This window comes from Fusarium falciforme, chromosome 8, assembly GCF_026873545.1.
Source record: "Fusarium falciforme chromosome 8, complete sequence".
Classification (NCBI taxonomy): domain Eukaryota; kingdom Fungi; phylum Ascomycota; class Sordariomycetes; order Hypocreales; family Nectriaceae; genus Fusarium; species Fusarium falciforme.
The window spans coordinates 3470927-3495961 of NC_070551.1; the positions used below are offsets into that span (position 1 = coordinate 3470927).

The 25035-nt window shown below is 52.6% G+C and overlaps 13 protein-coding genes across 13 annotated transcripts; 4 read left to right on the plus strand and 9 right to left on the minus strand.

The window, feature by feature from the left end:
• Positions 1 to 103: 103 nt before the first annotated feature.
• Positions 104 to 1291, minus strand: NCS54_01084000 (Hypothetical protein; the record flags this gene model as incomplete). The annotated part of the gene is made up of 3 exons (XM_053156133.1): positions 104 to 820; positions 869 to 1090; positions 1139 to 1291. 3 exons carry the CDS (start codon positions 1289 to 1291, stop codon positions 104 to 106), a joined length of 1092 nt encoding a protein of 363 aa, XP_053012108.1.
• Positions 1292 to 2238: 947 nt separating this feature from the next.
• Positions 2239 to 3757, plus strand: NCS54_01084100 (Ethanolamine-phosphate cytidylyltransferase; the record flags this gene model as incomplete). Its single annotated transcript, XM_053156134.1, has 4 exons — positions 2239 to 2350; positions 2399 to 2516; positions 2588 to 3359; positions 3410 to 3757. 4 exons carry the CDS (start codon positions 2239 to 2241, stop codon positions 3755 to 3757), a joined length of 1350 nt encoding a protein of 449 aa, XP_053012109.1.
• Positions 3758 to 5439: 1682 nt separating this feature from the next.
• NCS54_01084200 (Branched-chain-amino-acid aminotransferase) lies at positions 5440 to 6728 on the plus strand (the record flags this gene model as incomplete). Its single annotated transcript, XM_053156135.1, has 2 exons — positions 5440 to 6498; positions 6555 to 6728. The coding sequence occupies 2 exons, from the start codon at positions 5440 to 5442 to the stop codon at positions 6726 to 6728; spliced, it is 1233 nt and encodes a 410-aa protein (XP_053012110.1).
• Positions 6729 to 7023: 295 nt separating this feature from the next.
• On the minus strand, positions 7024 to 7211 carry NCS54_01084300 (Hypothetical protein; the record flags this gene model as incomplete). Its single annotated transcript, XM_053156136.1, has 2 exons — positions 7024 to 7089; positions 7137 to 7211. The coding sequence occupies 2 exons, from the start codon at positions 7209 to 7211 to the stop codon at positions 7024 to 7026; spliced, it is 141 nt and encodes a 46-aa protein (XP_053012111.1).
• A 102-nt stretch (positions 7212 to 7313) lies between these two features.
• On the minus strand, positions 7314 to 7900 carry NCS54_01084400 (Hypothetical protein; the record flags this gene model as incomplete). The annotated part of the gene is made up of 2 exons (XM_053156137.1): positions 7314 to 7594; positions 7645 to 7900. 2 exons carry the CDS (start codon positions 7898 to 7900, stop codon positions 7314 to 7316), a joined length of 537 nt encoding a protein of 178 aa, XP_053012112.1.
• A 511-nt stretch (positions 7901 to 8411) lies between these two features.
• NCS54_01084500 (Flavoprotein domain-containing protein) lies at positions 8412 to 9128 on the minus strand (the record flags this gene model as incomplete). Its single annotated transcript, XM_053156138.1, has 1 exon — positions 8412 to 9128. The coding sequence occupies one exon, from the start codon at positions 9126 to 9128 to the stop codon at positions 8412 to 8414; it is 717 nt and encodes a 238-aa protein (XP_053012113.1).
• A 761-nt stretch (positions 9129 to 9889) lies between these two features.
• On the plus strand, positions 9890 to 10439 carry NCS54_01084600 (Monothiol glutaredoxin-5, mitochondrial; the record flags this gene model as incomplete). The annotated part of the gene is made up of 2 exons (XM_053156139.1): positions 9890 to 9913; positions 9972 to 10439. The coding sequence occupies 2 exons, from the start codon at positions 9890 to 9892 to the stop codon at positions 10437 to 10439; spliced, it is 492 nt and encodes a 163-aa protein (XP_053012114.1).
• A 737-nt stretch (positions 10440 to 11176) lies between these two features.
• Positions 11177 to 12747, minus strand: NCS54_01084700 (Hypothetical protein; the record flags this gene model as incomplete). Its single annotated transcript, XM_053156140.1, has 3 exons — positions 12383 to 12747; positions 12126 to 12330; positions 11177 to 12064 (listed from the first exon to the last, which is right to left on the minus strand). Exons 1-3 carry the CDS (start codon positions 12736 to 12738, stop codon positions 11177 to 11179), a joined length of 1449 nt encoding a protein of 482 aa, XP_053012115.1. The 5' UTR covers positions 12739 to 12747.
• Positions 12748 to 13633: 886 nt separating this feature from the next.
• NCS54_01084800 (HET domain-containing protein) lies at positions 13634 to 15214 on the plus strand (the record flags this gene model as incomplete). Its single annotated transcript, XM_053156141.1, has 1 exon — positions 13634 to 15214. One exon carries the CDS (start codon positions 13634 to 13636, stop codon positions 15212 to 15214), a length of 1581 nt encoding a protein of 526 aa, XP_053012116.1.
• Positions 15215 to 15419: 205 nt separating this feature from the next.
• On the minus strand, positions 15420 to 17382 carry NCS54_01084900 (Hypothetical protein; the record flags this gene model as incomplete). Its single annotated transcript, XM_053156142.1, has 4 exons — positions 15420 to 16700; positions 16748 to 17097; positions 17143 to 17167; positions 17218 to 17382. 4 exons carry the CDS (start codon positions 17380 to 17382, stop codon positions 15420 to 15422), a joined length of 1821 nt encoding a protein of 606 aa, XP_053012117.1.
• Positions 17383 to 18025: 643 nt separating this feature from the next.
• Positions 18026 to 18636, minus strand: NCS54_01085000 (Hypothetical protein; the record flags this gene model as incomplete). Its single annotated transcript, XM_053156143.1, has 2 exons — positions 18026 to 18120; positions 18171 to 18636. The coding sequence occupies 2 exons, from the start codon at positions 18634 to 18636 to the stop codon at positions 18026 to 18028; spliced, it is 561 nt and encodes a 186-aa protein (XP_053012118.1).
• Positions 18637 to 19875: 1239 nt separating this feature from the next.
• NCS54_01085100 (Hypothetical protein) lies at positions 19876 to 20539 on the minus strand (the record flags this gene model as incomplete). The annotated part of the gene is made up of 3 exons (XM_053156144.1): positions 19876 to 20173; positions 20232 to 20290; positions 20351 to 20539. 3 exons carry the CDS (start codon positions 20537 to 20539, stop codon positions 19876 to 19878), a joined length of 546 nt encoding a protein of 181 aa, XP_053012119.1.
• A 552-nt stretch (positions 20540 to 21091) lies between these two features.
• On the minus strand, positions 21092 to 22417 carry NCS54_01085200 (Peptidase M20 domain-containing protein 2; the record flags this gene model as incomplete). Its single annotated transcript, XM_053156145.1, has 2 exons — positions 21092 to 21473; positions 21522 to 22417. The coding sequence occupies 2 exons, from the start codon at positions 22415 to 22417 to the stop codon at positions 21092 to 21094; spliced, it is 1278 nt and encodes a 425-aa protein (XP_053012120.1).
• Positions 22418 to 25035: the final 2618 nt, after the last annotated feature.

Below are 25035 nucleotides of genomic sequence, written 5' to 3' on the forward strand. Positions count from 1 at the left end.
GTACTGAAGTCAAGCGATCCGTACAGTTTCTTATGTACTCAAGTCAGCACTCGCTATATAATCAAGATCTATTTCCTTTTTCCATCAACATAACTGTCCCCATTTAGCTTGTAGCCTTGGCTGGTGTAGAAGCCAAAGTGGCAGTGCTGGAGCAGACGCAGCCCTGTCCTCCGATGCTAGTGACTGGGGGCGCGTTGCATGTAGCCTCGGTAGTCCAAGAAACGTAAGTAGAGGTAGGCTCCTCGTAGACAACCTCGGCCTTGACAAGAACGGGGATGATTTGACCGGTAGCTAGACGGAAAGGCTGGTGGTTGAGGGCCTGAAGAAGCTTGGTGATCTCACCAGAGTGGCTGGAGATGCTAATCCAAACAGCATTGTCGCTGGTAAAGATATCGTCGAGGACCTCCTTGCTGCGAGCCAGCTGATGCTCACCAGTCTCGCCCTTCTTTCCAGTCCACAGCTTGTCCTTATCAGAGAAGCCCTTCTCGAACTTGATCTTGGGGGTCAAGGTCTTGATGTAGCTCTTGCTGGAGCGGTGGTCGCAGGTGCGGATGCTAACACCCTCGCGAAGCCACTCCTTGACGATGGGCTCAAAGCGATTGGACTTGGGGAGCTTCAGGCCCTTGAAGGTCTCGTGGGCAGTGACGACGCAGCGGGCCAGAGGAGAGGTGTAGTACGACTCGAAGTAGGGCATACCCTCATGCTCGAATCGGGTCTTGAAGTAGGCATTGGCCTTGTAAGCCTCGCTGAGACCTGCAGGAGTGAGAAGGGGGTCTTCCCAGACGGCAGTGCCATTGCCTGACTGCTCGCCCCAGTAGCACTATACCCAGTCAGCCCGTGTAGTAAGAGTTACTCTAAGATGACTTACGTTCCAGGCAGGAGTGCCATAGAAGCTCTCGGCAGCGTTGTGCCAACCCTCACCGTGGCGACCCATAACAAGGACCTTATAACGGACCCTGTCACGGCTAGCATTGCGGTTGAGGTGCTTGACATACTGGGCGAAACGCTCCCACTGAGTCTTGTAACCCTTGCGAGGGTTCTTGGGGTCAGTGGGATAAGTGCGGTTCAAGAGGCCAAAGTTCCATTGAGCCTTAAGGTTGTTAGTATGTCACTCAAATCGCAAAGGGAGAAGACATACGTAGTCGAACGTCTTGGGGTCAGTGGCCGGGTCATCCTGCATGAAGAATTCCGGGACAGCCGTGTACTTGATCTCCTTGTTCTTGGCAAAGTGCCAGTCGGCCAGAGTAGCAGGCGTCAGGGCCAGGAGGGTGGAAACGATGGACAGCTTCATTTTGAGGGCTCAGTTGAAACGAGATGTGGTCCTGAGTAGCAGAGACTGAAGAGCAAGATCGTCGTTCAGGTGCTGACGTTGGACTTAAGTATTTCCAACCCCATCGGGATCATCTTCCCAAGGTGTCATCGCGTCCTTGATCCATGCCCCTCATGTTCCTTAACCTCGTGGCCGGCGCCGTTAATGTTTACCCCCGGAGCATCTTGGCCCGAAGACGTTTCGTCCGAAGCAAGAAGCGGAGCCAATCGATCGGCAACGTGGCAGGCAAGGGCCGGACAAAGTGGAGATTGTCCAGGGTCTTGAGCTCCGGCGCAGATGTCAACTCTGGGGCTTCGGTGAGAGAAGACGGCGAAGACGACGGAGATGGTACTCGGAGGCTACGACAGAAATCGACATCATGGCCGGCGCCGACGAGACTTGGACTGAGAGGTCGTTGGTGGATTTGTTGAATTGGGATATGGCGTACGTATGTCTCAAAGCTCGTGTTGGCTGATGGTGGGGCCATCATGAAAGCATGTGATAGAAGGATTTGAGCGATTCAACGCGTTTGTTTGCTGTCAGATTATCGATATATGCGGCGCAATGAGTCTAGTATAGAAAACAATTCATATATAATAAAAACACCGAGTAGATCAAGCAAACACCGCTAATGTGCATGAGTTAACAGCAAAATAGCTTGGGGAAGCTCTTCAAGTGGCAGACGCACCAGTCAGGCACCAACCAATCAAACACCAACCTCTCCACATCCCGAAATTGTTAGTCCCGCCCAAGCTCCCCAAGCTCTCGCCCCAACGGCTACGTACCTTGTCCTTCTTGGAATCACACCTCCAAAGGGGACGGACCCTTTCTCATCACCGCCTCCCCTTTTCATCTTCCTTTCTCAAGTCTCACCCCACGTGAAACCTGCACAGTATCTCCTATCAAAGTCTTGATATCTTTAGATCGTCATGGCCTCCACTGACCCCACCAACGATGAACTTCACCTTGAGGGTGAGCCCGCCCCTGAGCTGCTTGAGGGTCGTATCTGGGTCGATGGCTGCTTTGACTTTTTCCACCACGGTAGGTCCTATCTACAGTCGCGTTATGGACTTCAGCTGACATGAATAGGCCATGCTGGTGCCATCGTTCAGGCCCGTCAGCTGGGTACTGAGCTTTACGCTGGCGTCCACTCGGATGAGGCCATCCTCGCCAACAAGGGTCCCACTGTCATGACCCTCGAAGAACGGTGATTTTTACACGCTCTATCGGTCTGTCGAGCGGCAGACTCTTCACTCAACGTCTACTAACTCACCATAGTCTCGCGGCCACAGACGCCTGTCGATGGGTAACCCGCTCTATTGGCCATGCGCCTTACGTCACCTCACTCCCCTACATCACTCACTACGGCTGCAAGTATGTCGTCCACGGCGACGACATCACCTCTGATAGCGATGGAAACGACTGCTACCGTTTCGTCAAGGAGGCGGGTCGGTTCAAGGTTGTTAAACGCTCTCCTGGTATCTCCACCACCGACCTCGTTGGTCGCATGCTGCTGTGCACCAGGACGCATTTCATCAAGTCTCTTGAGAAGAAGCTCGCTGGTGAAGAGGGCAACGGCACCGAAGAGGAACGTATCGCTGAAGGAAAGGCTATGCTGGAGCGCATGCAGCTCTACGCCACTGACGAGTCTGGCAAGGCCCCCGGCGTCGATGTCTGGCAATGGAAGGCCTCCAGGGAAGCCAAGGCCGAGGACGGTGAAGAGGAAAAGGGCGTCTTCAGCCAGTTGATCGAGGGACCCGGACCCAAGCCCGGCCAGCGCGTCGTCTACGTCGATGGCGGATACGACCTCTTCTCCAGCGGCCACATCGAGTTTCTCCGAAAGGTGCTTCTCCAGGAGGAGGAGCTTGCGCGAGAGGAGGGATGGTACTCGGAGCAGTCCGTCAATGAGCGCAAGGGCAAGGGCGAGGACTATCCTCCTGCCTACGTCGTTGTAGGTGTTCATGATGACGAGGTCATCAACCAGTGGAAGGGAGTCAACTATCCCATCATGAACATTTTCGAGCGCGGTCTCTGTGTTCTCCAGTGCAAGGTCAGTTGAAGTTCTCACCGCGTAGAGTCACACATCCTGACAACTCCCAGTACATCAACGCCGTCGTCTTTGGCGCTCCGTTTACGCCCACGGAGAGCTACCTCTGCTCATTACCGCGCGGCCTCCCAGACGCCGTATACCACGGTCCCACAGCCTTCATCCCTCTCACCTACGACCCCTACACGGCGCCCAAGGCCATGGGCATCTACCGCGAAGTCGGCGACCACACATTCGCGCACGTCAACGCCGGCGAGATTGTCCAGCGCATCATGAAGAGCCGCGACATGTACGAGGCGCGACAGAGGGCCAAGGGCATGAAGGCCGAAGTCGAGGCGGCGGCACGCGAGCGTGAGATTCTCGAGGAGGAGCAGCGCCAGAAGGAGGCCGAGAGAGCGTGATGGTGTGCAGTGGCGGGAACGTGGCGGTCTGGCGGTCTGCGCATGGCTTGTCTCTAGATGGAGGACAAGGGTGTGGTGATGATGGAATAAAATCGGTCTTCAACAGGCCCCCGGTAAGGCTAGGAGACGGGAAAGTAATCAGTTAACCATGATACCTAGAAAACAAGTTAGTAAATACAAACACCTTTTGCATAGGTAATTTAGCCGACAACACCTTCATCATGACAACTCACGATAAGAACATGGATCATGTCTGCCATGCAACCCAACCCCTCCTCAGAAGAAAAGCCGAGTACGTACTCTCAGTAGCACGGCTCTAGTCGGCAGCCCCGATCGTCGATAAGCCCGCTGCAGGTTCATGTAATGTGACCCGGGCTTGTTCCATTGTTTTTCCCTTGCTGGGCTGCGGCTCACCAATGACCTCATCATAACCGACGCGCGGGGGGCCGCAGTGGGAAAAAATGGCAATTGGCGGTTAGACGCGGTGGGCGCCACCAATTCCGCCCCCCGTGATATCTACGACTTTTGAACAAAGAATGTTTTAATGCCGAGAGGGGGGTGACGCACACTAAACAACAACAACAATGCAAAATAAAACAATCAGATTCCATGATTAGGAAGGTCAGACCAAGGCCCCCATATCAGAAATGATAAGCCAGGATTAAGAAGCAGGTGACCGTCTCGCGAGAAACACGCAATCCAGGTCATTTTCACCCTATGCTTGTAGTCGTTATCAGTTCTGCTGTGGAGTTTTGCAGCAAGCGCCCTGTCGGTGGGGACGCGGCCATGGAAGGGTAGAATTGACAATTGCCTTTTTTCTTGCTTTTTGTTTCCGCACCCTTTCACCAAGAGCCGAACCGACCTCGGTCATGGAATCCCTGTAGAAATCGAGATGGTGACATTGTAACCATCGCTGGGTAAGGTGAGACAGAGAGAAGGTCTTCAATGGGAAAGAATTTTCCATGCCATGGCTTTCAATCTCCTGTGGCACGTAGATCCCCCCTTTGAGTAGAAACTTCTGTCAAACTCCAAGCCAATGACTCTCAGAAAAAGTCTGGAAACACAATCATTCGCCCCTCTTGAAAGCAATCTAGCCCCATCCCAACAAGGCGGCTCTCTCACCACACCCTCCCACTCGGGGGACCCACGTTGGCCCGGAGGGAGGTACATGGGCAGCCGCGCAACGCGGTATGCAGGCGATAGGTACCACCTCATCATGGCCACTCCCGTGTTATCGAGAAGAAAAAAACACTACGCCGGAGCCGAGAGCGGTGCGGGCAGAGACGGGCTATCCGGGCTGGCGGGGACGGACTTTTTTTTGCAACAGGTCACCTGGCCCCCTTCTCGGCGCTCCCTCTAACGTTAGTCAACGGTTTTTGGTGGAGAGCGAAGACGATAGAGTCTCAGTCATGAGTCCAGGGGAGCAAACGCCCCCTCTATAAAGTTTGCCTCTGCAGACTTCCGTTTTGACTCTGCTTCTTTTCTTCTTTCTTGCTTCTTCAGACTCATCTGTTGCTTTGATTGTTCATAGTGCGTGTTGCTTGACGTGCTTGTTGTAGCTCCCACCTCCTCTTTGTTGCTGTAAACTTGAGTCACATCAAACTGAGTCACATCGACATCATCTCTTCTTTACCCCAACAACACCTCGACTCGACCCAATTGCACCCAATTGCTCTATCACCATGGCTCCCTCCGCTATCGAGACCCAGGACGTCAACCTGACGGCCGCTGCCATCCACAAGAAGGAGGCCGCTCAGCCTGCCATCGCCAACGGCCAGTCCAACCAGGCTCCCCTCGACGCCTCCAAGCTCACCTACACCTACACCCAGAACCCCCGCGCCGTCCCCGATGAGGCCTCTGCCCACGCTGGCGACGAGACCATCGCCACCGACCACATGGTCCTCGCTTCCTGGCACCAGTCCACCGGTTGGGCTGCTCCCGAGCTCAAGCCCTACGGTCCTCTGAGCCTCATGCCCACCGCCTCGGTCCTGCACTACGCTACCGAGTGCTTCGAGGGTCTCAAGGTCTACCGTGGTTACGATGGAAAGCTCCGCATCTTCCGTCCCGACCGCAATGCTGCTCGTCTCCGAATGTCGGCCAACCGAATCTCCCTCCCCATCTTCGAGCCCTCCGAGATCGAGAAGCTCATGATCGCCCTTCTTTCCGTCGATGGTCCCAAGTGGCTCCCCAAGGACCAGCCTGGCAACTTCCTGTACATTCGACCTACCGTCATTGGCACCGCTCCTCAGCTCGGCGTTGCTGCTCCCAAGGCCGCCCTCCTCTACATCATTGTCACTTTCATGCCCCGCCTGGATGCTCCCGCTGGTGGAATGCGACTTCACACCTCTCCCGACGACATGGTCCGCGCCTGGGTCGGTGGCTTCGGCTACGCCAAGGTCGGCGCCAACTACGGTCCTTCCCTGCTGGCCACCGCCGATGCCAGAACTCGCGGCTACCACCAGATTCTCTGGCTGTACGGTGCTCAGGGCGAGTGTACTGAGGCCGGTGCCAGCAACTTCTTTGTCATCTGGAAGCGCAAGGACGGCAAGAAGGAGATCATCACTGCTCCTCTCGACGATAAGTTGATCCTCGACGGTGTCACCCGAAGAAGCTGCCTCGAGCTGGCCCGCGAGCGACTGGGCGACGAGTTCGAGATTACCGAGCGAAAGTACAACATCGCCGAAGTTATCGAGGCCGACGCGGAAGGCCGTATCATTGAGGCTTTCGCTGCTGGTACTGCCGTAAGTTGAACCCAATTGGAATGATTTACCAGTCAATTGCTAACATCCATTCTCAGTACTTCATCTGCCCCGTTTCCCAGATCCACCACCGTGGCAAGGACATCAACATCCCCATGGGTGCTGAGGGTGCGCCTGGAGAGGTCACCAGCAAGATCAAGGGCTGGCTGGGTGACATCATGTACGGTCGTACCCAGCACCCCTGGGGTGTTGTCATCCCCGAGAAGCAATAAGCCTGCTTCAAGAAAACGATTGCTCACATAGAGTAAGGGATTATTACATTGAATGTGTTCATGGGACGGCGTTTAGCGGATATTATTGATACAAAAGGGACCAAGGGTGGTCCTGTGCATATTGCATCGACACGAAGAGGCGGAGGCGGCATAGCTGCAGACCGTAATGAGAAATAAAATAAAATAAAATAGACACAGCTGACTGTCTGAGCGATGGCAATACATACGTGAGCCTGTAACATCTTATAAGTTCTCCACGCAGATCAAAAACAGCTCGGGTTACATGACAACCATGCTACTCGTCAACAAAGAAATTCTGCATCATTCTCAAAGTCTCGGCCTGTATATCAGCTTTAAACTCCTGGACAAGTCAGCAAGCGCAACACCTTAGGAAGAGTGCAGGAATACCTTTTCAATCTCACCCAACAGCTGACATTTGGTCTTGACAATCTCTTCCGCCTCTGCCTTGAATACATATGCCATCTTGGCAGTCTCTTTATCGAGTTCAGTAAGCCCTGGACCTTGGTGTTCAAACTCTTTCTCCAAAGCACTCCAAGCTTCTGCTTCACTTCGACAGCAAGCATCCTATTCGTCGCTGAGTCGAAGGATCTCCTCTTTCGCCGCGGCGATATCTTTCTTCAGGTTGGCCAAGTGGGTAGCAATTGTCGCCCGGGGATGGTTATCAGAGTGGCACAGAGTTGCCGATAGGGGATAAGCAATGTTGCAATAGAGATCATTGCACTCCGACAGAGTCGCGCTGGTTTCGTTGGAGAAGCGGGTAATCCTGGACTGCACTTCGGAATGCGCTTGCACGAGATGCTCAATTGCAGATGAGTGAAGCTTCATGCCCATCCGAGCAAACGCCTCTACTTGATATCAGCATTCGCATCCTTTCACATTCGGAGTGGTAACTAGCCTCGAAGTTGGATTGCTGGGTCTTTGGTGTCAGACGTCTGTGCAGTCTTCTTGTCGGGCTTTGGGACCAGCAAATGATTCCCTAGACATGCTTGGACTTGCTGGTAGACGTCCTGGTACGGTGCCGGCTTCGTGGAGGAGCTCGTCGCTGGGGTATGATCATCGCGAAGGCGCGCGCGCAGACTGGAAAAGCAGGCATTTTCATCTCCCCAAAGACTAGAGGTTGAGTCGAGAAGAAGACGAGAGGACGAGTCCATGGTCGCCCTTCCGAGACAGCGTAAGACGATGGGCGATGACGACAGGTAAGTCGGTAGGAATGTTGGCGGTGACAGAAGAGGAGCGTGGTGGATGAAGAGGAGAGGTCGATGGAAAGATTTGAATCTGTCTCGTGTTAAGTTGATGCAGGTGCTGTTGCAACTTCGTTGGGAAGGAGCGGCTCGTGCTTGACACTGGCCGCGCCTGCCACCATGGATCCCAAGCGTCCATTGACCCTGATGGGATGCTTCTTCACGCAGTTGACCTCTGTTGGCAGGAAATACCCGTATCATTCATTCATTCAGTTCAGCGAGTGAGCAATGAGCCCAATGATGGTCATGTATTAAATCCTACAGCATGCTACCAGGCCTCTTTCACCGAGCACACACAAGATGCCCATTTTGTTGTCCCTCAAACGCCATAACCATTCCCTTAACATCAGTCAATCCTTGGCCGTCCATAGCAATTCTCTTACAAATCCTCATTCAGTGCATTGCCTTTTTCCTTTTATACTCATGCCTTGATCTTCTCCGCAATCGCTTCAACAACATTCTCCCAAGGAATCATGGCTCCGTTGCCAGTATCGCCGCACGCCAAGTTCTTCGACACTGGGCGCAACACCTCAAACCAGCCGTTCTCGCCGCCCCAGTCCTTCTCGAGCACGCGTATCTGCGTCGCTGTGATGGGATGGTTCCACATGCACGTGTTCATGGCCGGAGCCACCAGGATCTTCTTCTTCTTGCCGTCGACGGCTCCTGTGGTGTCCCAGGCGCGAATCACGCTCGTCAGAAGGTTGTCGCACATGCCGTTGACGACCTTGGCTAGGGTGTTTGCGCTTAGTGGTGCAATCACAAGGACGTCTGCCCATCGTCGCAGCTCAATGTGCAGAATTGGGGCGTTGCGCTTCCACGGCTGAGCCCACTCAGAGGCGTCAGTGTAGAGGGCGTCGACGTTGGGCAGGTGGGCAAGCTCGTCCACCGTGGGCTGCTCCACTGACAAGCCGGAGAGAAACTGGGTCGCAGATTGTGTGAGGATGATGCGGATAGAGATGTTCGTCTGAGGCTTGAGGCCCTTGATGATCTGGACGAGCTTTATCGTCGCGACAGACCCGGAGGCGGCGAGAAGGATATGGCGCTTGCCATCATTCCGGGCCTTTTCGAGGGTTTCGGTAGAGTTGCGCATGAGGTGCTCGTGGTGGGCGTCGTGGCCCTTTTGAATGATGTGAAGCATCGTGGGGGAAATCCGAGATTTTTTTTCCGAGGTCGATGAGATTTCTTGGCGGACGATTATTCAGCTAAGGTGGTGATGTGATTATGAAGCTATCCGGATAGATGTGAGATGTGACGGGTTAAAGCCGCAGTGTGGTGGAGTGCATTCAAGTCAAGGGCTTGCGTCGGCTCTCGAGGCAATTCGGTTATATTGTATAAAAGTATGATATGATTGAGGAATTCAATTGAATCCAAGCTTGGCTATGAACGAATTCCTTGCTTCTCAAGAGAGGATGCCATCCTTTATCTAACCCCGCCATCACCCCGCGTCATCCGACGAACTCTACAGCATCACGGGGGCAGCGCCGATTCTCGCAGTTAGCCCTCCGGAACCGCCTTCCCGATGGCCTGACAATGTGACTGTTTTCAGCTCGAGATTTCCGGTTCTTGAGAAAGTATGAATAACATGAGCCGATTCAGCTTTGTTTGGTGTCTGGTCATGAACCTCGTGCCTCGACCGGCTACTCTCCCGGATTGCAGCTGATACCGGGGCCGGTGGAGTAACGAGATCGCCACAGCACTAGCCACACTTGAGCACCTCATCAGCCACAGGCATCACCAATTACGTGCCCTCTGATTGGCGAATCGCCACCGTTCTCCGGGGACGGCACCGAAACATCCTCTTTGCATGGCCTAATCCAGTTCCTCCACCATCCGGCCTCTAATCAACTTTTGCGCCGCCAATCCTCCTCCTCTCACCACTTTCCCATCACAGCTGCCAACATGTTCTCGCGAACGGTCGCCTCGGTATGTTCCCTCCGGCTTCGCCCCGCTTTCGCTCCGGTTCACTAACCTTTTACTCAAGTCCTTCCTCCGGCAAGCCGCCCGGCCCGCCGCCGTCCGCTCCTCGGCCTCCCTCTTCCGCGCCCCCATCTCCCCTCTCACTCCCTTCCAGGCGCGCCTGCTCTCGGACCAGACCCGGGCAGCCATCGACAAGGCGGTCGCTTCGGCGCCGGTGGTGCTGTTCATGAAGGGAACCCCCGAGATGCCCCAGTGCGGCTTCTCCCGCGCCGCGATCCAGATCCTCGGCCTTCAGGGCGTCAACCCCGAAAAGTTTGCCGCCTTCAACGTCCTCGAGGACCCAGAGCTCCGAGAGGGAATCAAGGAGTACTCGGACTGGCCCACGATCCCTCAGCTCTACGTCGAGAAGGACTTTGTGGGAGGCTGCGACATTCTCGTCTCGATGCACCAAAACGGCGACCTGGCCAAGCTCTTTGAGGAGAAGAAGGTGATCCTCGAGGGTGAGCTCGGCGAGAGCGACAAGAAGGAGTAGACGAATGATGGCATCCGAGCTGGACCGGGTCCGAGTGTACAAATACCTACGAGATGTAATGGATACATGGGCATGAGATACCTCTGTACGGCGATGAATAAAGTACAGCGAAAAGAATAGAATTTTTCTGGTTCATCTCTGCATCGATCGGGGATTTGGGTGTTGGTGTTCGGTGTTCCTGAGTTCAATGGCTGACGGATGCTGGGTTGGGATCTCCTCAACACACTTCACCCAGCTACTGGGTTACCTAGGTACCTACAAGATCTAGTCATCGGGCTATGATGAAACTAAGCACCCAGAGCGCAGGTCCAAAGGATCGCTACATTCATCAACAATATTTAGGGACGCCAATGTCGCTTTCGACTCCTGTTTTTACACGTCATGCCCTGGAGCTGTGAAGAGACCTTCAATCATGCGAGTCAATTTGTTGTTGGACAACTACACCACCACAAAGACCAGGATGTCTTAAGGCCCTACATTTCATGCGTATTCCAAGAAAAGAAGCTCTTATCACCATCCTCTTGCAAGGGTAGGGTCCCTTCGAATGTCAGCTTGTCAGCAGATCCATCCCTCTATTTCCGGCGGCTGCTCAAGGGTAGCTGGAGTCTCACGACTCACCACACCAGATCTCAGATAATGTCTCTCTGTGGGCTAATTAGCTAACTGATAAAATAGAAATCTATAAAATCTATGGAATTTTTCTACCATGTCTATACTATGTAATGAAGCAACTCTTCCTATCGCATGTGCCTCCTGAACAAAGCCTGTACTCGCTCGCTGGGTTCCTGGTAACGACCTATTGGCTCCAGGGAAACCTCGAGAATGACATCTCGATCTGGGGCAGCATAGCACATCTTCAACGTCTCAATCTTTTGCTCAAACCTCGCCAAGACGATCCTAAATCTCATCTCGTCATCTCTTTGCACATCTTCAATAATCACACCGCCTGGGAACTCCAGTAACATAACCACCTTGTGGAACGGCCCCTGCCAGGGCAGTTCTTCAAACAAGGTCTTGAGCGTGTAATGGAAAAAGTGCTTGTCGGGATGCCATATCTGGTTCAGCCACGGGAAGGTCTGGACACTGAAAATGATACGGACATCGTGAATAACTGCAGGTGTCGCAGGCGCCAAGATGGGGCTGGTCTTGGATTCTGGTCTGGGAGACGCTGGCTCCTCGACGGGCGGAGCATCTGGCTCGGAGGGGCCTCGCGATAGTCCTTGGCGACTCTGTGGTACTTCTCGCGATTGACCAGACGATGGCCAGAAGGCTCCATTGTCATTGTCTGCACCCTCTTGGTCTTCTGGCTCTTTCGGCTCTTCTGATGTTCTGTCCATGTTCATCAGCTGAGGGTGTCCATTACCTGCTCCATTGTGAGTCGTGTCATCCATCTCTACGTTTGACTGAGTCGGCGGATCAATCATGGTAGCATTCTCTGGGCCCCTAGATCTCCCCGCGAGCTCATCAGTGGGCTCTCGTTCCCGACGGCAAGACGGACCTGCAGAGGTTCTGTACTGATCGTGGTCGGAATACGCATCAAGTAACCAACTGCCCCGATGATCTCGCCGTGGCTTGACTCTACGACGAGGTTTGTTTGCGGGTCTGCTCCGACTCGGGAAATCTATCTGCACGGTGGTTAGCAAAACGCTTTGAGAGGGGGCGGTGTGCAATAGCATAGGGAGGTACATTAAGATGATCTGGGCTCTTGGTTGGACGCGGCATTCGCCCTTCGACCGGCACCTCTCTAACCGGAGGTCGCCCGTCAACCGAACCTGCATTGACGATTCGTCCATGATCCTGTGACGCCCTGCGCGAGCGTGAAAGGCGTTTTTGATTGGTTCTCTGGTTCTGATTGAATTTGAAAAACAACCGGACCATTTCTTCAAAGATTCTAAGTTGAGATGTCAGCTATGATACGACTGTAATAGCAGGATGCGACCTACTCATTCCGATCTTCCGAGTATCTCAATGAATCTTCATGCTCGTTCACATTTCCATCAGGCCAAAAAAGAGGTCCATTCCCACTCGTACAGAGAAACTCATGTGTCATCTCAACTAGACCCTGCAGGTGAAGACGATCGTGCCACCTTAGGAGTTGATGCCCTGAGATGCCAGCGCTCGACGTGAAACGCGATGGATATGCCTTGACAATGTCAGCGAACCTATGATCATCCTTGCGGCCTCGGATACTATGTCCAAGTCCTTCGGCTATGTTAGTCATTGTTTCAGTAGGCTTCCCATTATCGGCGACCGTCATCTGATAGTCTGCCAGCGGGCAAGTACAGTTAGCCGAAGTCATCGTGGTGGAATAGTGTTATTGATTGCCAATGGTACATAGCCAAACACAAGCCACTCAGTAATTCTGGAAACTATATGTATTTTGTGACTACTAGGCAGTTGAGCAGTCACGAAGTTGAGTTGCTTCAGCTCTTGAGCAGAAACGCCCAATATGTGGAGCCGCTGTTGGTAGTTGTGCCAAATCTGCCTTGCAGACTGATTCAATGCCACCCAACACCGCCACAAAATGTCTCCTACTGGGTTAAACACTCAGGTTTAGGCAGCTCCCTAGAAATACGAGGTTTGTTGATTGATCTGAGCCAAGATGGGGGGGGCCTTCTGCTACATTTCGCCACGATCATCAAGGCGCCAGAGATTCAGCGCCGCAGTCGTACATGAGAGCTGAGTTATTGATTCAGATGCCTTGCCCACTCTGTTGGCAGAAACTGGGTACATAGCCACACTCATCTTGTCCCCTGCGGCGTGCATGCAGTCGCTACAGCCAACGCGGTATCAACTGATGCTTGGTATAATGAGCCAACCACGGAATCCGGAAGCGCATGTTGCTATCGGAGTAATTCTGTACTTAGTTAGAATTGAAGCAAAGCAAAGACCTTGGCATTTGAAGAGGAACAGTGTCTACCTACCTGCTTGCTTGTAAGGGGAATGACACCGTACAGGTTCTGTCCACCAGGCTATCGTGATGAGCTACGTGTTCTGTGTAACGAAACACCAACTGGGCAGGGCACATGAAGTCGGCCTCGAACAAGGCTCCCTCTCTTGGCAACGCTTCCCCTTTCTCTCTAACCATCTTTCCTCTCCCAGCTCACGAACACTGCACTAGAAAGACGGATCTCGACATCATGCATTGATCGTCTGACGACTTCACTGCCAAAACGTCTCGTCTTTTAACGGCCATGGACGGCAAAGGCGGAGAGCCCCCGGGGCCGCGCCAGAAGGACACGAGCCTACCTGGACACGACATTTTTTGCACTCCAGAGAACAGCAACTTCCTATCGGGAACTCCGTACAGCGCACTTGATCCCACTCAACGAGAGATTCGTCTTCTTAAAGTGCTTCCAGACTCCGGCAGTGGATTTGTGGAGTGTGAGTTACTGCCCAGCGCACCTATTGCCGAAGTGCGAGGCAAATACTTGGCCCTCTCTTATTGCGCCGGCGATCCACGAAATACAGAGATAATCCTCGTCAATGGCGTCAAGTGCAACGTCTTTGCCAACCTCTGCCACGCGTTGACATGCGCTCGGCACTTTTGGACGACGCAGCCCGGCGATGAAGACTTTCTGCTGTGGGCGGATCAGATCTGCATCAACCAAGCTGACCTTTCCGAGAGATCTCATCAAGTTGGATTTATGAGGGACATCTATCAGAGTGCACAGCAGACTCTCATTTGCCTGTCAACGTCCAATACTCAGGGCAAAGGCATGAAATGGTTTATTAAAGCCTTTTACGGAGACGGCAAGCGGCCACGAAGGCAATCTCGGGGTAAACCAACCACAAATCCCGGCGATAACCTGACCACCTTCTGGGAAGAGGTGACTGAAAGTCCTTGGTGGACCAGAGCTTGGGTCTTTCAGGAGTTCATGGTGTCGGCTGAGGCAACCTTTCTTTCTGGGCGTTATCATCTCCCTTGGGTGATGACCCAGTTCGCACTCGAGCGATATCTCGGCCATGAATACGATCGCACTATACTTCACAGTCTCATCGGGATAATGAAACCACAAAACTCCACGGTGCATTTTAGAAATCCCGCCGAGGCAGTAGGAATAGTCAGGGTCATGCTCAAGACCAAAGCCGAATGGGACGATGCATATAGCCTCCCGTTTCTTCTTGCTCGCTCCCAAGGTTTCAAGGCGTCTGATGATCGGGACCGAATTTACGCCTTTCTTGGCCTTGCTCACCCAGGGTACGCCATAACTCCGGACTACTCAGCTAGCAACACCTTGTGCCATGTTCTCACCGAGACAACCAAAAATATAATACTCTTCGAGGATCACCTTAATGTCTTGTCGGCGCTGGGCACTTACCGACGCAGCCGGAGGCCAGGGCTACCATCATGGGTAGTGGACTGGACTAGAAAAGAGGTCCCTGTCGACGCAGGTAGGAATTTCAACGCAGTCAAGTCCACTCCCCCTCACAGGGATCAGGCAATTGTGTCTTTTAGGGAAACCACATTCCCCAAAACTTTCCAAGCGGCCACTGTCATGGAAGTAACAGGCATATTTGCCACATTGATCCCTGACCGCAATCAACATCCCGTCCCTCGCTCTGGGGAATCCGATCTAATATACGGGAATGGTACAACTAATCTTGAGGTCTGGTATCTTGGTGAATTGCCTTTTGCCCTAAAGAGTGAGTCGTACGGTTATCGGATCATTCGACGGGTTGGCGCTTTCGTCGATGGTCCGGAAATCCTAAATGTGCCCGACAAACGGGAGGCGCTTGCTAGAGCGACACCAAGAGTTATCTCCATCTTTTAGAGGGATTCTCAGGCAGGTTCCTGAGAAGGCGGTACGGTATGTGATTCGGTATGGTGCGTTGCTGGCACAAGCATGAAGTTGGAGGATGTTGTTTGGGATTGTATGTTGGCATCTGGGATTTGGCGTCTTGTCATGCACACCCGTGGCTTCACTGTTAAAACATTGTTTTATTATTCTTATCATTCGAATGCCGTCACATATACCTCTACTGGGGATATGCTCCTCCGTCAGCTCTTGGGTCACTGCCGGCAGACCACACTGGTGTTCCGTCAGGATCCACGGTATACCGGATGATCTGCCCACGACCAAACATGGCTCTCTTCCAGTTCTTGAGAACAACCACGTTATGGCCCAGCTTCTTCAACCCCTCAATAGTCTCCTCGGGTATTCCCTCCTCAACATGGACAGTCCAGTCCAGCACGTTACCCTCATCTGGCATACCAGCTCCGATGCAGATTCGTGGAGCGTCCAGGGCTTGTTGAGGGTTCAACTGAGCGACTGTTTGTCCCAGAAGCACTTGCAACTGGCCTTGCGGCTGATTAAAGCCACCCATGACTCCAAAAGCAGAGTGCAGAGAGCCGTCGCTGAGGTTGGTGGCCATGCCGGGGATGATGGTGTGGTAGGGTCGCTTTCGGGGCTCAAGCTTGTTGGGATGCTTGGGGTCAAGAGAGAAGTTGGCACCCCGGTTCTGCAGAGTGAAACCACATCCCTTGGGAATGATGGCAGTGCCGAAGCCGGCGTAGTTGGAGTTGATGAAGGAAGCAGCATTGCCGGCCGAGTCGGTGACTGTAAAGTAGACGGTATCGCAACTCTGCAGCGCAGGCGAGATGAACGACGGGTTCCCAGGCTGGACGCCGTCGTGGGCTTTTGAAGGATCAAAGATCTTGGCGCGTTCGGCGAGATACTCGGGAGAGATCAAGCCCTTTGTAGGCACCTTTGTCACGTCGGGATCCGTGACATACCAGCTCGCGTCCGTGAAGCCCAACCGAAGAGCCTCGATGATGGCATGCAGATACGGTATCGTATTAAAATCCTCAGGCTTGAAGACAGGAATCTTACCCTGCTTCTCCAGTTGCTCGATTATGCCCAGGGCCATGAGAGCGACGATGCCCTGGCCGTTTGGAGGGTGCTCCCAGAGCTCGACGCCTCCGTTGGGGTCTTTGCTTGTGAGACCCTGACCGCGGAACTTGACTGATATGGGCTCTGTGTTTTGGGTGCCTGTTTCGAGGTGGTGCTTCAAGTCGTCGAGTTCCAGGTGGCCGCCGAGGTCTTGAACGACCTTGACGATTTCTTCAGCGATGCGGCCGGTATAGAAGCCCTTCTTGCCCTCTGTAGCTAGAGTTCTGAATGTCTTTGCAAGGGTTGGGTTCTTGAAGACTTCGCCGGGACCGGGTGCCCTGACGCCATTCTCAGCTTTGGGATCCTTCTTCAGCATCTCTGCATAGTTGGGGGAGGAATCCCGCAACAGCTGCTCTTGAGAACGCCACTGTTCATTGTTAGCAGGATATTGGCCGATGAGATCATGTAAATTACCGAATGCGAAGCGATCTCCGACACAGGGAATCCATTTTCTGCCAGTCTAATAGCGGGATCAAGGATCTGGCTCAAGCTGAGCTTTCCACTGCCAAATCTCTCAACCGTGTCGTACCATCCAGCCGCAGCGCCAGGAACAGTCGCGGCAAGCACGTCATGAAGAGGGATTTGGCCGATGGTGCCGTCTGCAATCTTGAGGTCCTTTCGGATGGTCTCGAGCGTGTATTTGGCTCCTGATCGGCCGGAACCGTTCAGTGCCTTGACCTGCTTTGTGGCGGCATCGTAGTAGAGGAGGAACATGTCGCCACCAATGCCGGTAGAGACAGGCTCAGTGACATTGAGACCGGCGGCTACCGAGGTTAGTCATTATCCAGCTGTGACTGTCCGTAACGTACCAACTGCAACAGCAGCATCCTGGTCCTGTATCAGCATCATGATTGCGGGGTTAAACACGATTGAGCGCAACTTACAGCGGCATTTCCTCCAGCTCGCAGAATCTCAAGGCCACAGTTGGCTGCTAGCGGTTGAGGCGCCGCTACGATGCCTTGTGTGCTATGAACGACGCTCCTTCGCGAGGCATAACCAGTGAAGCCAGCCGTCGCCGGCTCGTAGATGGATGATGTGGGGAGAGGCATGATGACCCAAATGAGAGATGACAGAGGATGAAGGAGACGCAGAATCAAGACTTCAGTCGAGATTTAAATGATTGAATCAAGATGGACCTCGGACAATCGGATCAAGGCCGAGAAATGGATCATTTGTTGCTTGTTGGAGATGGAGACCGTGGGGAAGATGGCGGGGTAAAGTTGGCAATGTCGTGATGATTGCAACTTTGACTTGCCGATCGCCGGAGCCCATGATTGCAAATGCTGTGCCGTGGAAAATGGCAACTTTTTGTCACAGCCTCACAAATTTCAATCGTATCGTAGTGGCCTAATCAACTCGCCATGCGTTTTCTCTCATGTGGCCATGGTCAATCAAGCTGAGATACAGCTGAGTGATATGACTTGGCAGTGTTTATTGCCTAAATCTGGCACTCAAAAGAACAAGCAATATCCTGCAGAACAATACCACCAAGGCAGGTGCCTGTCGCGTGCCCAGAATTTGCCTCGGGGCTCCCTCACAGTGGCCGAGCACCAATCAGAGCATGTCATCGTCAAATACAACCCAGATCAACGAGGCAGATTTCCCACATCCTTCCGATCGACTCCATAGGCGAATAGTACACCCTCGGCGCTCTGCAATCATCGCCGAGCACCAATCAAGCAAGACCTATGTCTACTTCAACACCATTCCCAGCCTTTGAAGGAATGAGTAAATGGAGCCCTTGGGCACATTGCCAATCTGGCTCATCCAACGGGCTGCAAAACTACCTAAGGACAACGTTAGGAGGGGATAAAATGCGAGCTTTGGATTAACATACCGAGACGGGGCCCCTTCGCCGCGAAACCCAGGGCATTCAATACCCAAGCCAAGTCGAAGATGACCAGTACGCCAATGGCGATGATAGTGCCCGCCGCTATGAGGGCAGCATAGACGGGGTGCTCCTTTGCGAACTCGAGAGCGGTATCGGTCGCCTTCTTGATCGCGTCTGCCATGGGTTGTGCCATCTTGACGCCCTCTTTGATGAGTTTCTCAATCTTTTGGAGGATCGCCTCGGCCAGGCTCTCGGTCCAGCCGTTGGCAGACACGACTTCGTTCAATCGTCGGTGAAGCTCATCGCGGGAACCACTGTGTGTTTGAAGGATGTTGACGAATTGATCTGCCGCATCGTCCGAGTAGGGAACCGGCTGTTGAGTGATGACTGCCTTTTCGTTGGCAATCGCCTCGGTAGGCGCGGAGGCGCTTCGGCCAGCGAGGCAACAAAAGATGGAGTCGATCATGTGCATGTTGATCAAAAGGAGCGAAATTTCTCTTGGTTCGTCGCTTGATCTTTCAAATGAATGGATCGCGGTAGAAGAGGAGGTAAAAGTAGGCAGTTTGAAGAGTTGCCTTGGCCGAGGGAACGAGGGTTCATGTATATGGGAGTAAGCTGTACGGTACGGCCTCCTGCATGCCTCGCGTATGAGGTTGGCCACATTTTCAGACCGTCTACACCATTAGAGACAGCTTTGAGCAGCCGTACTGTTTCAACTGGCGAGGCAGACTCGATGAAGTTCTGTTGGTGTTGGTGCACCCGCTTGTTGGTGATTCACTGCCACCTTCAGCGGCCTGTTTGGCGACCAACCTCCGTGAGGCCTTGCTCATTCTGCGCCCACTATACGATGGTCGGCACTGAATCCATTATCTCATCACTCGGATACTAAATTCCCATGCATCTTATCCGATATCTCGGAGATTCAATGAACGGGAACTGTGAAGTGCAAGTAAACATACGGACTTGGAGGGTAAATCGCCGGGGAAGGGGCTTGGGCACACCTTCCAAAATACAGGGGGCTCGCACTAAAGTTTAGTGCACGTGTCCACTAACCCCGCGATATTCAGACAACCACCTCCCATCCATGCAAAAACACCACGAGAATGATCTTCAAGCAGCATTTCAACCTCCAACAAAGAGCAAAAAAATCACAAAAAAAGGGATCACACCTTGAAGGTGCTGGCGATCTCTCCCGCCGGGAATTGAACCCGGGTCTCAAGCGTGACAAGCTTGCATACTGACCACTATACTACGGAAGATGATGGTTGTTGAACAACCACTGTAGCGAGTTCGATGCCACGGAGGGCTCGAGATGATGCTTATGAGCGCACACGGAATGTAGTTGCGGTTGAGACTTCAGTTGGGAAGATAACCAACGAAACTTGATGAAGGAAAGAAAACAATCTGGGTCCGTCGCACAGGGCGAACTATGACTACACGTACTTGCGCTGTTGCTCGTCATCAAGCAGGCGTTCCTTGCTCTGGGCGTCACCCGAAAGGAATGGGCGAGCGACAGTGTTCCTTCCTCACCATCATTCCCATGAACTTTGCAGACCACCAAGAACAACAATCGCGAACATATCCCTTATGAATCTGCAATGACCATGCGACTTTGGTTACTAGCCCGAGTATTCCGACCTTAGAGTGATCCCCAATGACGAATACACATTTCTGGTTTCCTGCCCTTGTCCACATCTCTCCTCATGAACGATCAATCGACCTCCTCAAGCTTAGTGGTTGCCTCCATCTTTTGAATCAGGGGCGCCACTCTAGCCAGAACAGATATCGCAGCCGCCTCCAGATCCTTGATCCCCAGGAACTCAACCTTGTGCCCGCGAACGCGGCTACTCCAGTCGAGACCGTCCCAAGCAGGAGGGCATACGTAGCCAAAGCAGCCCGCGTCGCGGTATTCATACCAGGGTGAATAGGTACCATCGAAGAGGTCTGCCCAAGTCATTAGAGGGTATTCATCATCGGTCTCACGGATGTGGTTGCTCGGCTGGGCATTCCTGGAAGCTTGTCAGAGGATGGGAAGACCAGAGAGCGTGTGGGAGGCCAAAGACGAACTCGCTCTCATTTAAACGGCCCAAAAGGACTTGTTCGAGTCCCGGGATGGGCTCAGCGAACTAGGTACCATGGTTAGTAGAGTTCAAGGCACGATTGAAGCAATAACGATGGAAACTTACATCCTCCAGGGTGTTGCGAGTGACGACTGGGCTGAGGTCGAGTATAGGTTTCTTGAAAAGCACCAGCTCCATGTTCCAGGCTGCATCAACGGTAGGGCTCTGGATCGCATTCTTCGAGGAGCCTTCTGGCTGCTCCGCGGGTCGATCACCCTCGGCGGCCAGTGTGTTTCCGCGGTGAAGGGAAGCCATCATGAATATTGACCGTCGTTGGGAGAGATTTGTTGATGATGCGGTGGTTGAAGTCGCACCTCCGGATTGCAGGTCGGTTGGTGAGAAGGTGAAGAGTTTTGGATTGAGGCAGAGGAGAGTGTGGAATAAAGAGCCTCGCCCATGAGTGAACACTGGCGACCAGGTGTTCGCAGCTGCCAGGCAAAATAAGCCTGCCAAACAAGATAAACGGCCAATCAACAGCCAGTTTATGTTTGTTCCTCAACTTTATGGTAACTGAATCAGCCTCTTGGTAGCTCGAGTAGACATGCGAGCCTGCGTTTTTGATGATGAAGTGGCCATGAAGGGTGGCTCGCAAGTTCAAGTCTGTACTACACATGCGACCCAAAAGACTTCTTGATCCCGACATGTATACTTTATTCAAGATTCAACAAGCAATTTGCTATCGATAGCAGCCATGGTCTGGAAAGCATTCTTCCGCGTGTATCCCATGCCCGAATTACATGCCCGTCTTGTACCAAGCCAGTAATGCTTTCTGGTCCAAATGTCCAGTATGTGCTCACCCTTTCAGATTCACGCCCGGGTGATTATCTCCTGGTCAGGGTAATCCGGAGTGTTAAAGTCCTTCCAAGCCCCCGCCGCGAACTCATCGTCCGTCAACACCCTCCATCCCAGCAAAGCCATGCCGTGGGCGCAAGAGAGGGCCACATCGACAGCGACCTCTGTCCCTGACGCTTGGGCAAACTTGGCCTGGTGAGGCATCGCATCCTTGGGCGCGGGGATTCCGAAGGCTCCGTGGAATGAGGGCACTGCGAAGGAAACGTTGCCCATGTCTGTAGAAAAGGTGAAGGGGTCATCACTTCTGGGGATAACCTTCTCGCCCAGAGTGCCCATGATCTTGGCAAACTCGTAGCTCAGAGTGTCATTGATGCGGAGCTCTGTGTAAGCGGGCGCCCTTTCAAAGTTAGTGGAATACTCTTCAAGGGTGGACATGGGATCTCACTCGATGTAGTTCAGCTCGCATCCTGTCGCCTTGGCTGCTGCTTCGAAGCAGTTCTTGACTCGATCAAGGAGCTCTCTTCCGCCCTTGATGGTGGGACTGCGGATGTAGTAGTTGACCCTCGAGTACTCGGGGATGACGTTTGGAACCGTTCCTCCGTCTTCAATCACTCCGTGGATGCGCTCATCCGGCCGCACCTGTTGTCTCAGCATGGAGATGTTGGTGTACGACGAGACTGCTGCGTCTAGAGCATTGAGTCCCTTCCACGGCTCTCCACCGGCATGTGCCGTGTGGCCCCGGAACTCGACCTTGAGCTTCAAGCTGGCGATGAACTTGACGCCCGCCAGCGCTCTGATGCCTTCGGGAAAGGCATGATCAGCTGTCGGATGCATCATGATGGCGCTGTCGACATTATTGAAGGCGCCGGCCTCCAAAAGCTTGACTTTTCCTGCGCCACCCTCTTCTGCCGGAGTGCCGAGGATGCGGACGCGTCCTTTGATGGGAGATGCCTTGATTGCGCCGACCAAGCCGACGAATCCCGCAATGGATGAGGTTGCGATAAGATTGTGGCCGCACGCATGGCCAATCTCGGGCAGAGCATCGATTTCGGCGCAAAAGACGACGAGACGCCCGCCAGATCCGTACTCGGCCTCGAAAGAAGTCTCGAGGCCGTAGGCATGTCGAGTCACGGCAAAGCCCTGTTTCTCGAGAAAGTCTGTGATGACCTTGTGGGCCGTGAACTCTTTGTAGCCAAGCTCAGGGTTGTCATGGATGGTCTTGCTGATGAGTCTCAGGTCTGAAGCACAAGCGTCGATGGCGGCTTTGACCTCTGCGGATGGGAGGTCAGAGCCTTTGCCCCCGAGAGAACCGCCCATTAAATTCTGAGTAAACGACGGCATTTTGATGAATATGGGAATGTCTCGAATGGCTAGGATGAATGTGAATGAAGATGCCAACCGTTCGACACTGGCATGAAGCCTCTTTAAGTAGAGCTAGCCGGACTTGACCAAACCTTACTCCCTCCCCTCTGCCAAGAATCATTCGATTGAGGTATGCGCAACCCCCTCTCTTTGAGTTTTCTCGTGTTTTTTTCAGCTGCCCAATAACTCTTTCTCTCAAAGCCCCATTCCTATTTGCCGATGTTCTCATTGACCCCGTTCCGCACATGTGCAACATCCGTCGCCACTGATATCCACATTCCTTGTTGCCGACGTGACACGAGCGGCATGTCTCACTGCACTCGACCGTTTTCATATCGATATTTCACCACGTTCTGAGAAGATTTGATTCTGCTTGCGTCTATGACGGATCATTCTGCATGAGATGGCCTCATCTTGGGGGTTTCCGGGAAGGGAAATCCGTTTTTGGGTGGGTGATTTGACTTTCGATAGGCTATCTCCCCGGGGTCAGGTAGTCACCCTTCCGTTATTCTTTATTGAATAGTCACAGCTACTCTCGTAAAGGGTTTGGGTTCCAGTTGCCAGGTACTGGCTGTGGCTGGGGTTGTATACTCGTACTCATGAGGGGGGGGGCCAAGTAGGAGCACGACTTGCGTGGATAGCTCATAGTCACATTCGGTATTCGACGTCAACGCAAATGGAAATGCAAATCTTGCTGTTTTAAAATTCACCGAGCCCCTACGTAGGGAATGATTGAATCTGGCACTTCAAGTTCATTGTTGTTCGGTTCACTTCCCCTTTGAAAGAATCTGCCACAGAACCAAAGAACGTAAGTAGTGTTCTGTAAACTTATCTCTAAATGACGGATTCACACTCAAAGCCTTGACAGTGCAGCTTAGAGGAGTAAAAATGACTTTTGAATTTTTTAAATGTGTTTGACTGTTCTGGGCATGAAAAGGAAGTCCAAGCCTTGAGTCTTGAGCAGTGAACTGGATAGCAGCACAGATACCACCCAGGGTCATACTTCATGCTGTCCATTGATCCTCCGAGTTCTGAAAACAATATACACGAAGGACCTTTTCCCAGTTTTGTACATTTGCGTCGGCTTAAACTACTGTGTAAAATGAGGAAAACTGTCTGCAAGTTGCTGTAACAGCTCAGGCCTCTTTACAAGTATCAGCCTTCTTGGACTGTCAACATAGTTCAGTGACTATCAAAAGTTTATATGAGAAGACCACTGAATCTAATCCCCAAACTGTGACCCTGGGCCCTGGTGCGCTTCCCGGTGAATCGGCTATGCTAGACTTGGAGCGAGGAGTAAGGGCTAATCAGGGTATTAAATAAAATGTTTATATTGCTTTTTCACAAGAAACTAGTTGAGGACAAGTTATATAACCTTCACGACGAATTTCAGTGTTCATAATTTCATCTAAACTCGAAGTAACGACAGTAATGGATGTAAGAGCCCCTCACACAGTTTGTGCCTCCAACATGACCGGCCTCTGCAAGCAAGACTAAACGACTTGTGATCTCTTGAAGGCAGCCTCCTAACACTCAATGGACCAAACATTAAAGGGAAACTTGGACCATCCAGCACCATCAACAGTGTTTCCAATGCCATTGCAGTTGGGCGAGCTGTAGATGTCGCAGACAGCACCATCAGAGTATCCAGAGATAAAGGGACGTCCATCTACCGATAACTGTCAGAGTTTATAGGTTATATCTTAGGGAGTTTTTTCTTACCTGCAGAGACTAGGTTGGTGCAGATAAAGGCCGGGGCATCAACAGGGATGCACTCGGTCTTGCCCTGGCCCTTGCAGACGTTGACCGTGGCAGCTTGGGCAAGGGTGGCCGCGGTGGCAGCGATGAGGGTGATTTCGGTGTAGAACTTCATAATGGAGGTATTAAAGACCTAGTTAAGTGTTGTTTATGAGAAGTTGTTGTGTTTTGGTGCTATCGGTGAAAGAATATCAATTCCAGGGAGAAGCTGCACCCCTTTATAGATTTCATCCATCATCGTTCCAAGCGGTGTAGTTTGACGTAAATTGATCATCCTCCCCCTCGGCCAGACTCGCCCTCCGCGCTTACATTCCATAACATCAATGTCTTGATGAAGCTCACGATGTCTCTGCTGATCCCACAAGCTGGTCCGCGGATCTCTGCCCGGCGAAGTGATCCTGAACTACTGTGTGCCTACCTGATTGGCTACGGCAGTTGAATCGTGTCTTGGATATAATCCTCCGCGGGACACGTCGATCAGCCGTCTTACTTGGGGCTAGGCTGACCCGAGATCCGAGTATATGCCTTGCTGACGGGTACGGGGTTTGTTTTGTGTAATTTGACTGATTTTGTGTGACAAGCTTGAAACTTGGGTAGATCCTTTCCATTCTGTGCCGGTGAGACTATTCGTATAGGTCGGGTTTTGTCGATTTCAGCTTTGAATAGTGACAAGATAGGTAGACCTGGCAAGGGGCTTCAGCAATAGAAGAACCTACTGCAGCAAAGATCGACAGGCTTCGCGCCAGCCACAAATATTTTGCCTATTTCGTATATGAATGGGTCGCTGGATGCTTGAGGTGACACAACAGTCTGACTTCACAGAAGACAATACATGTGTG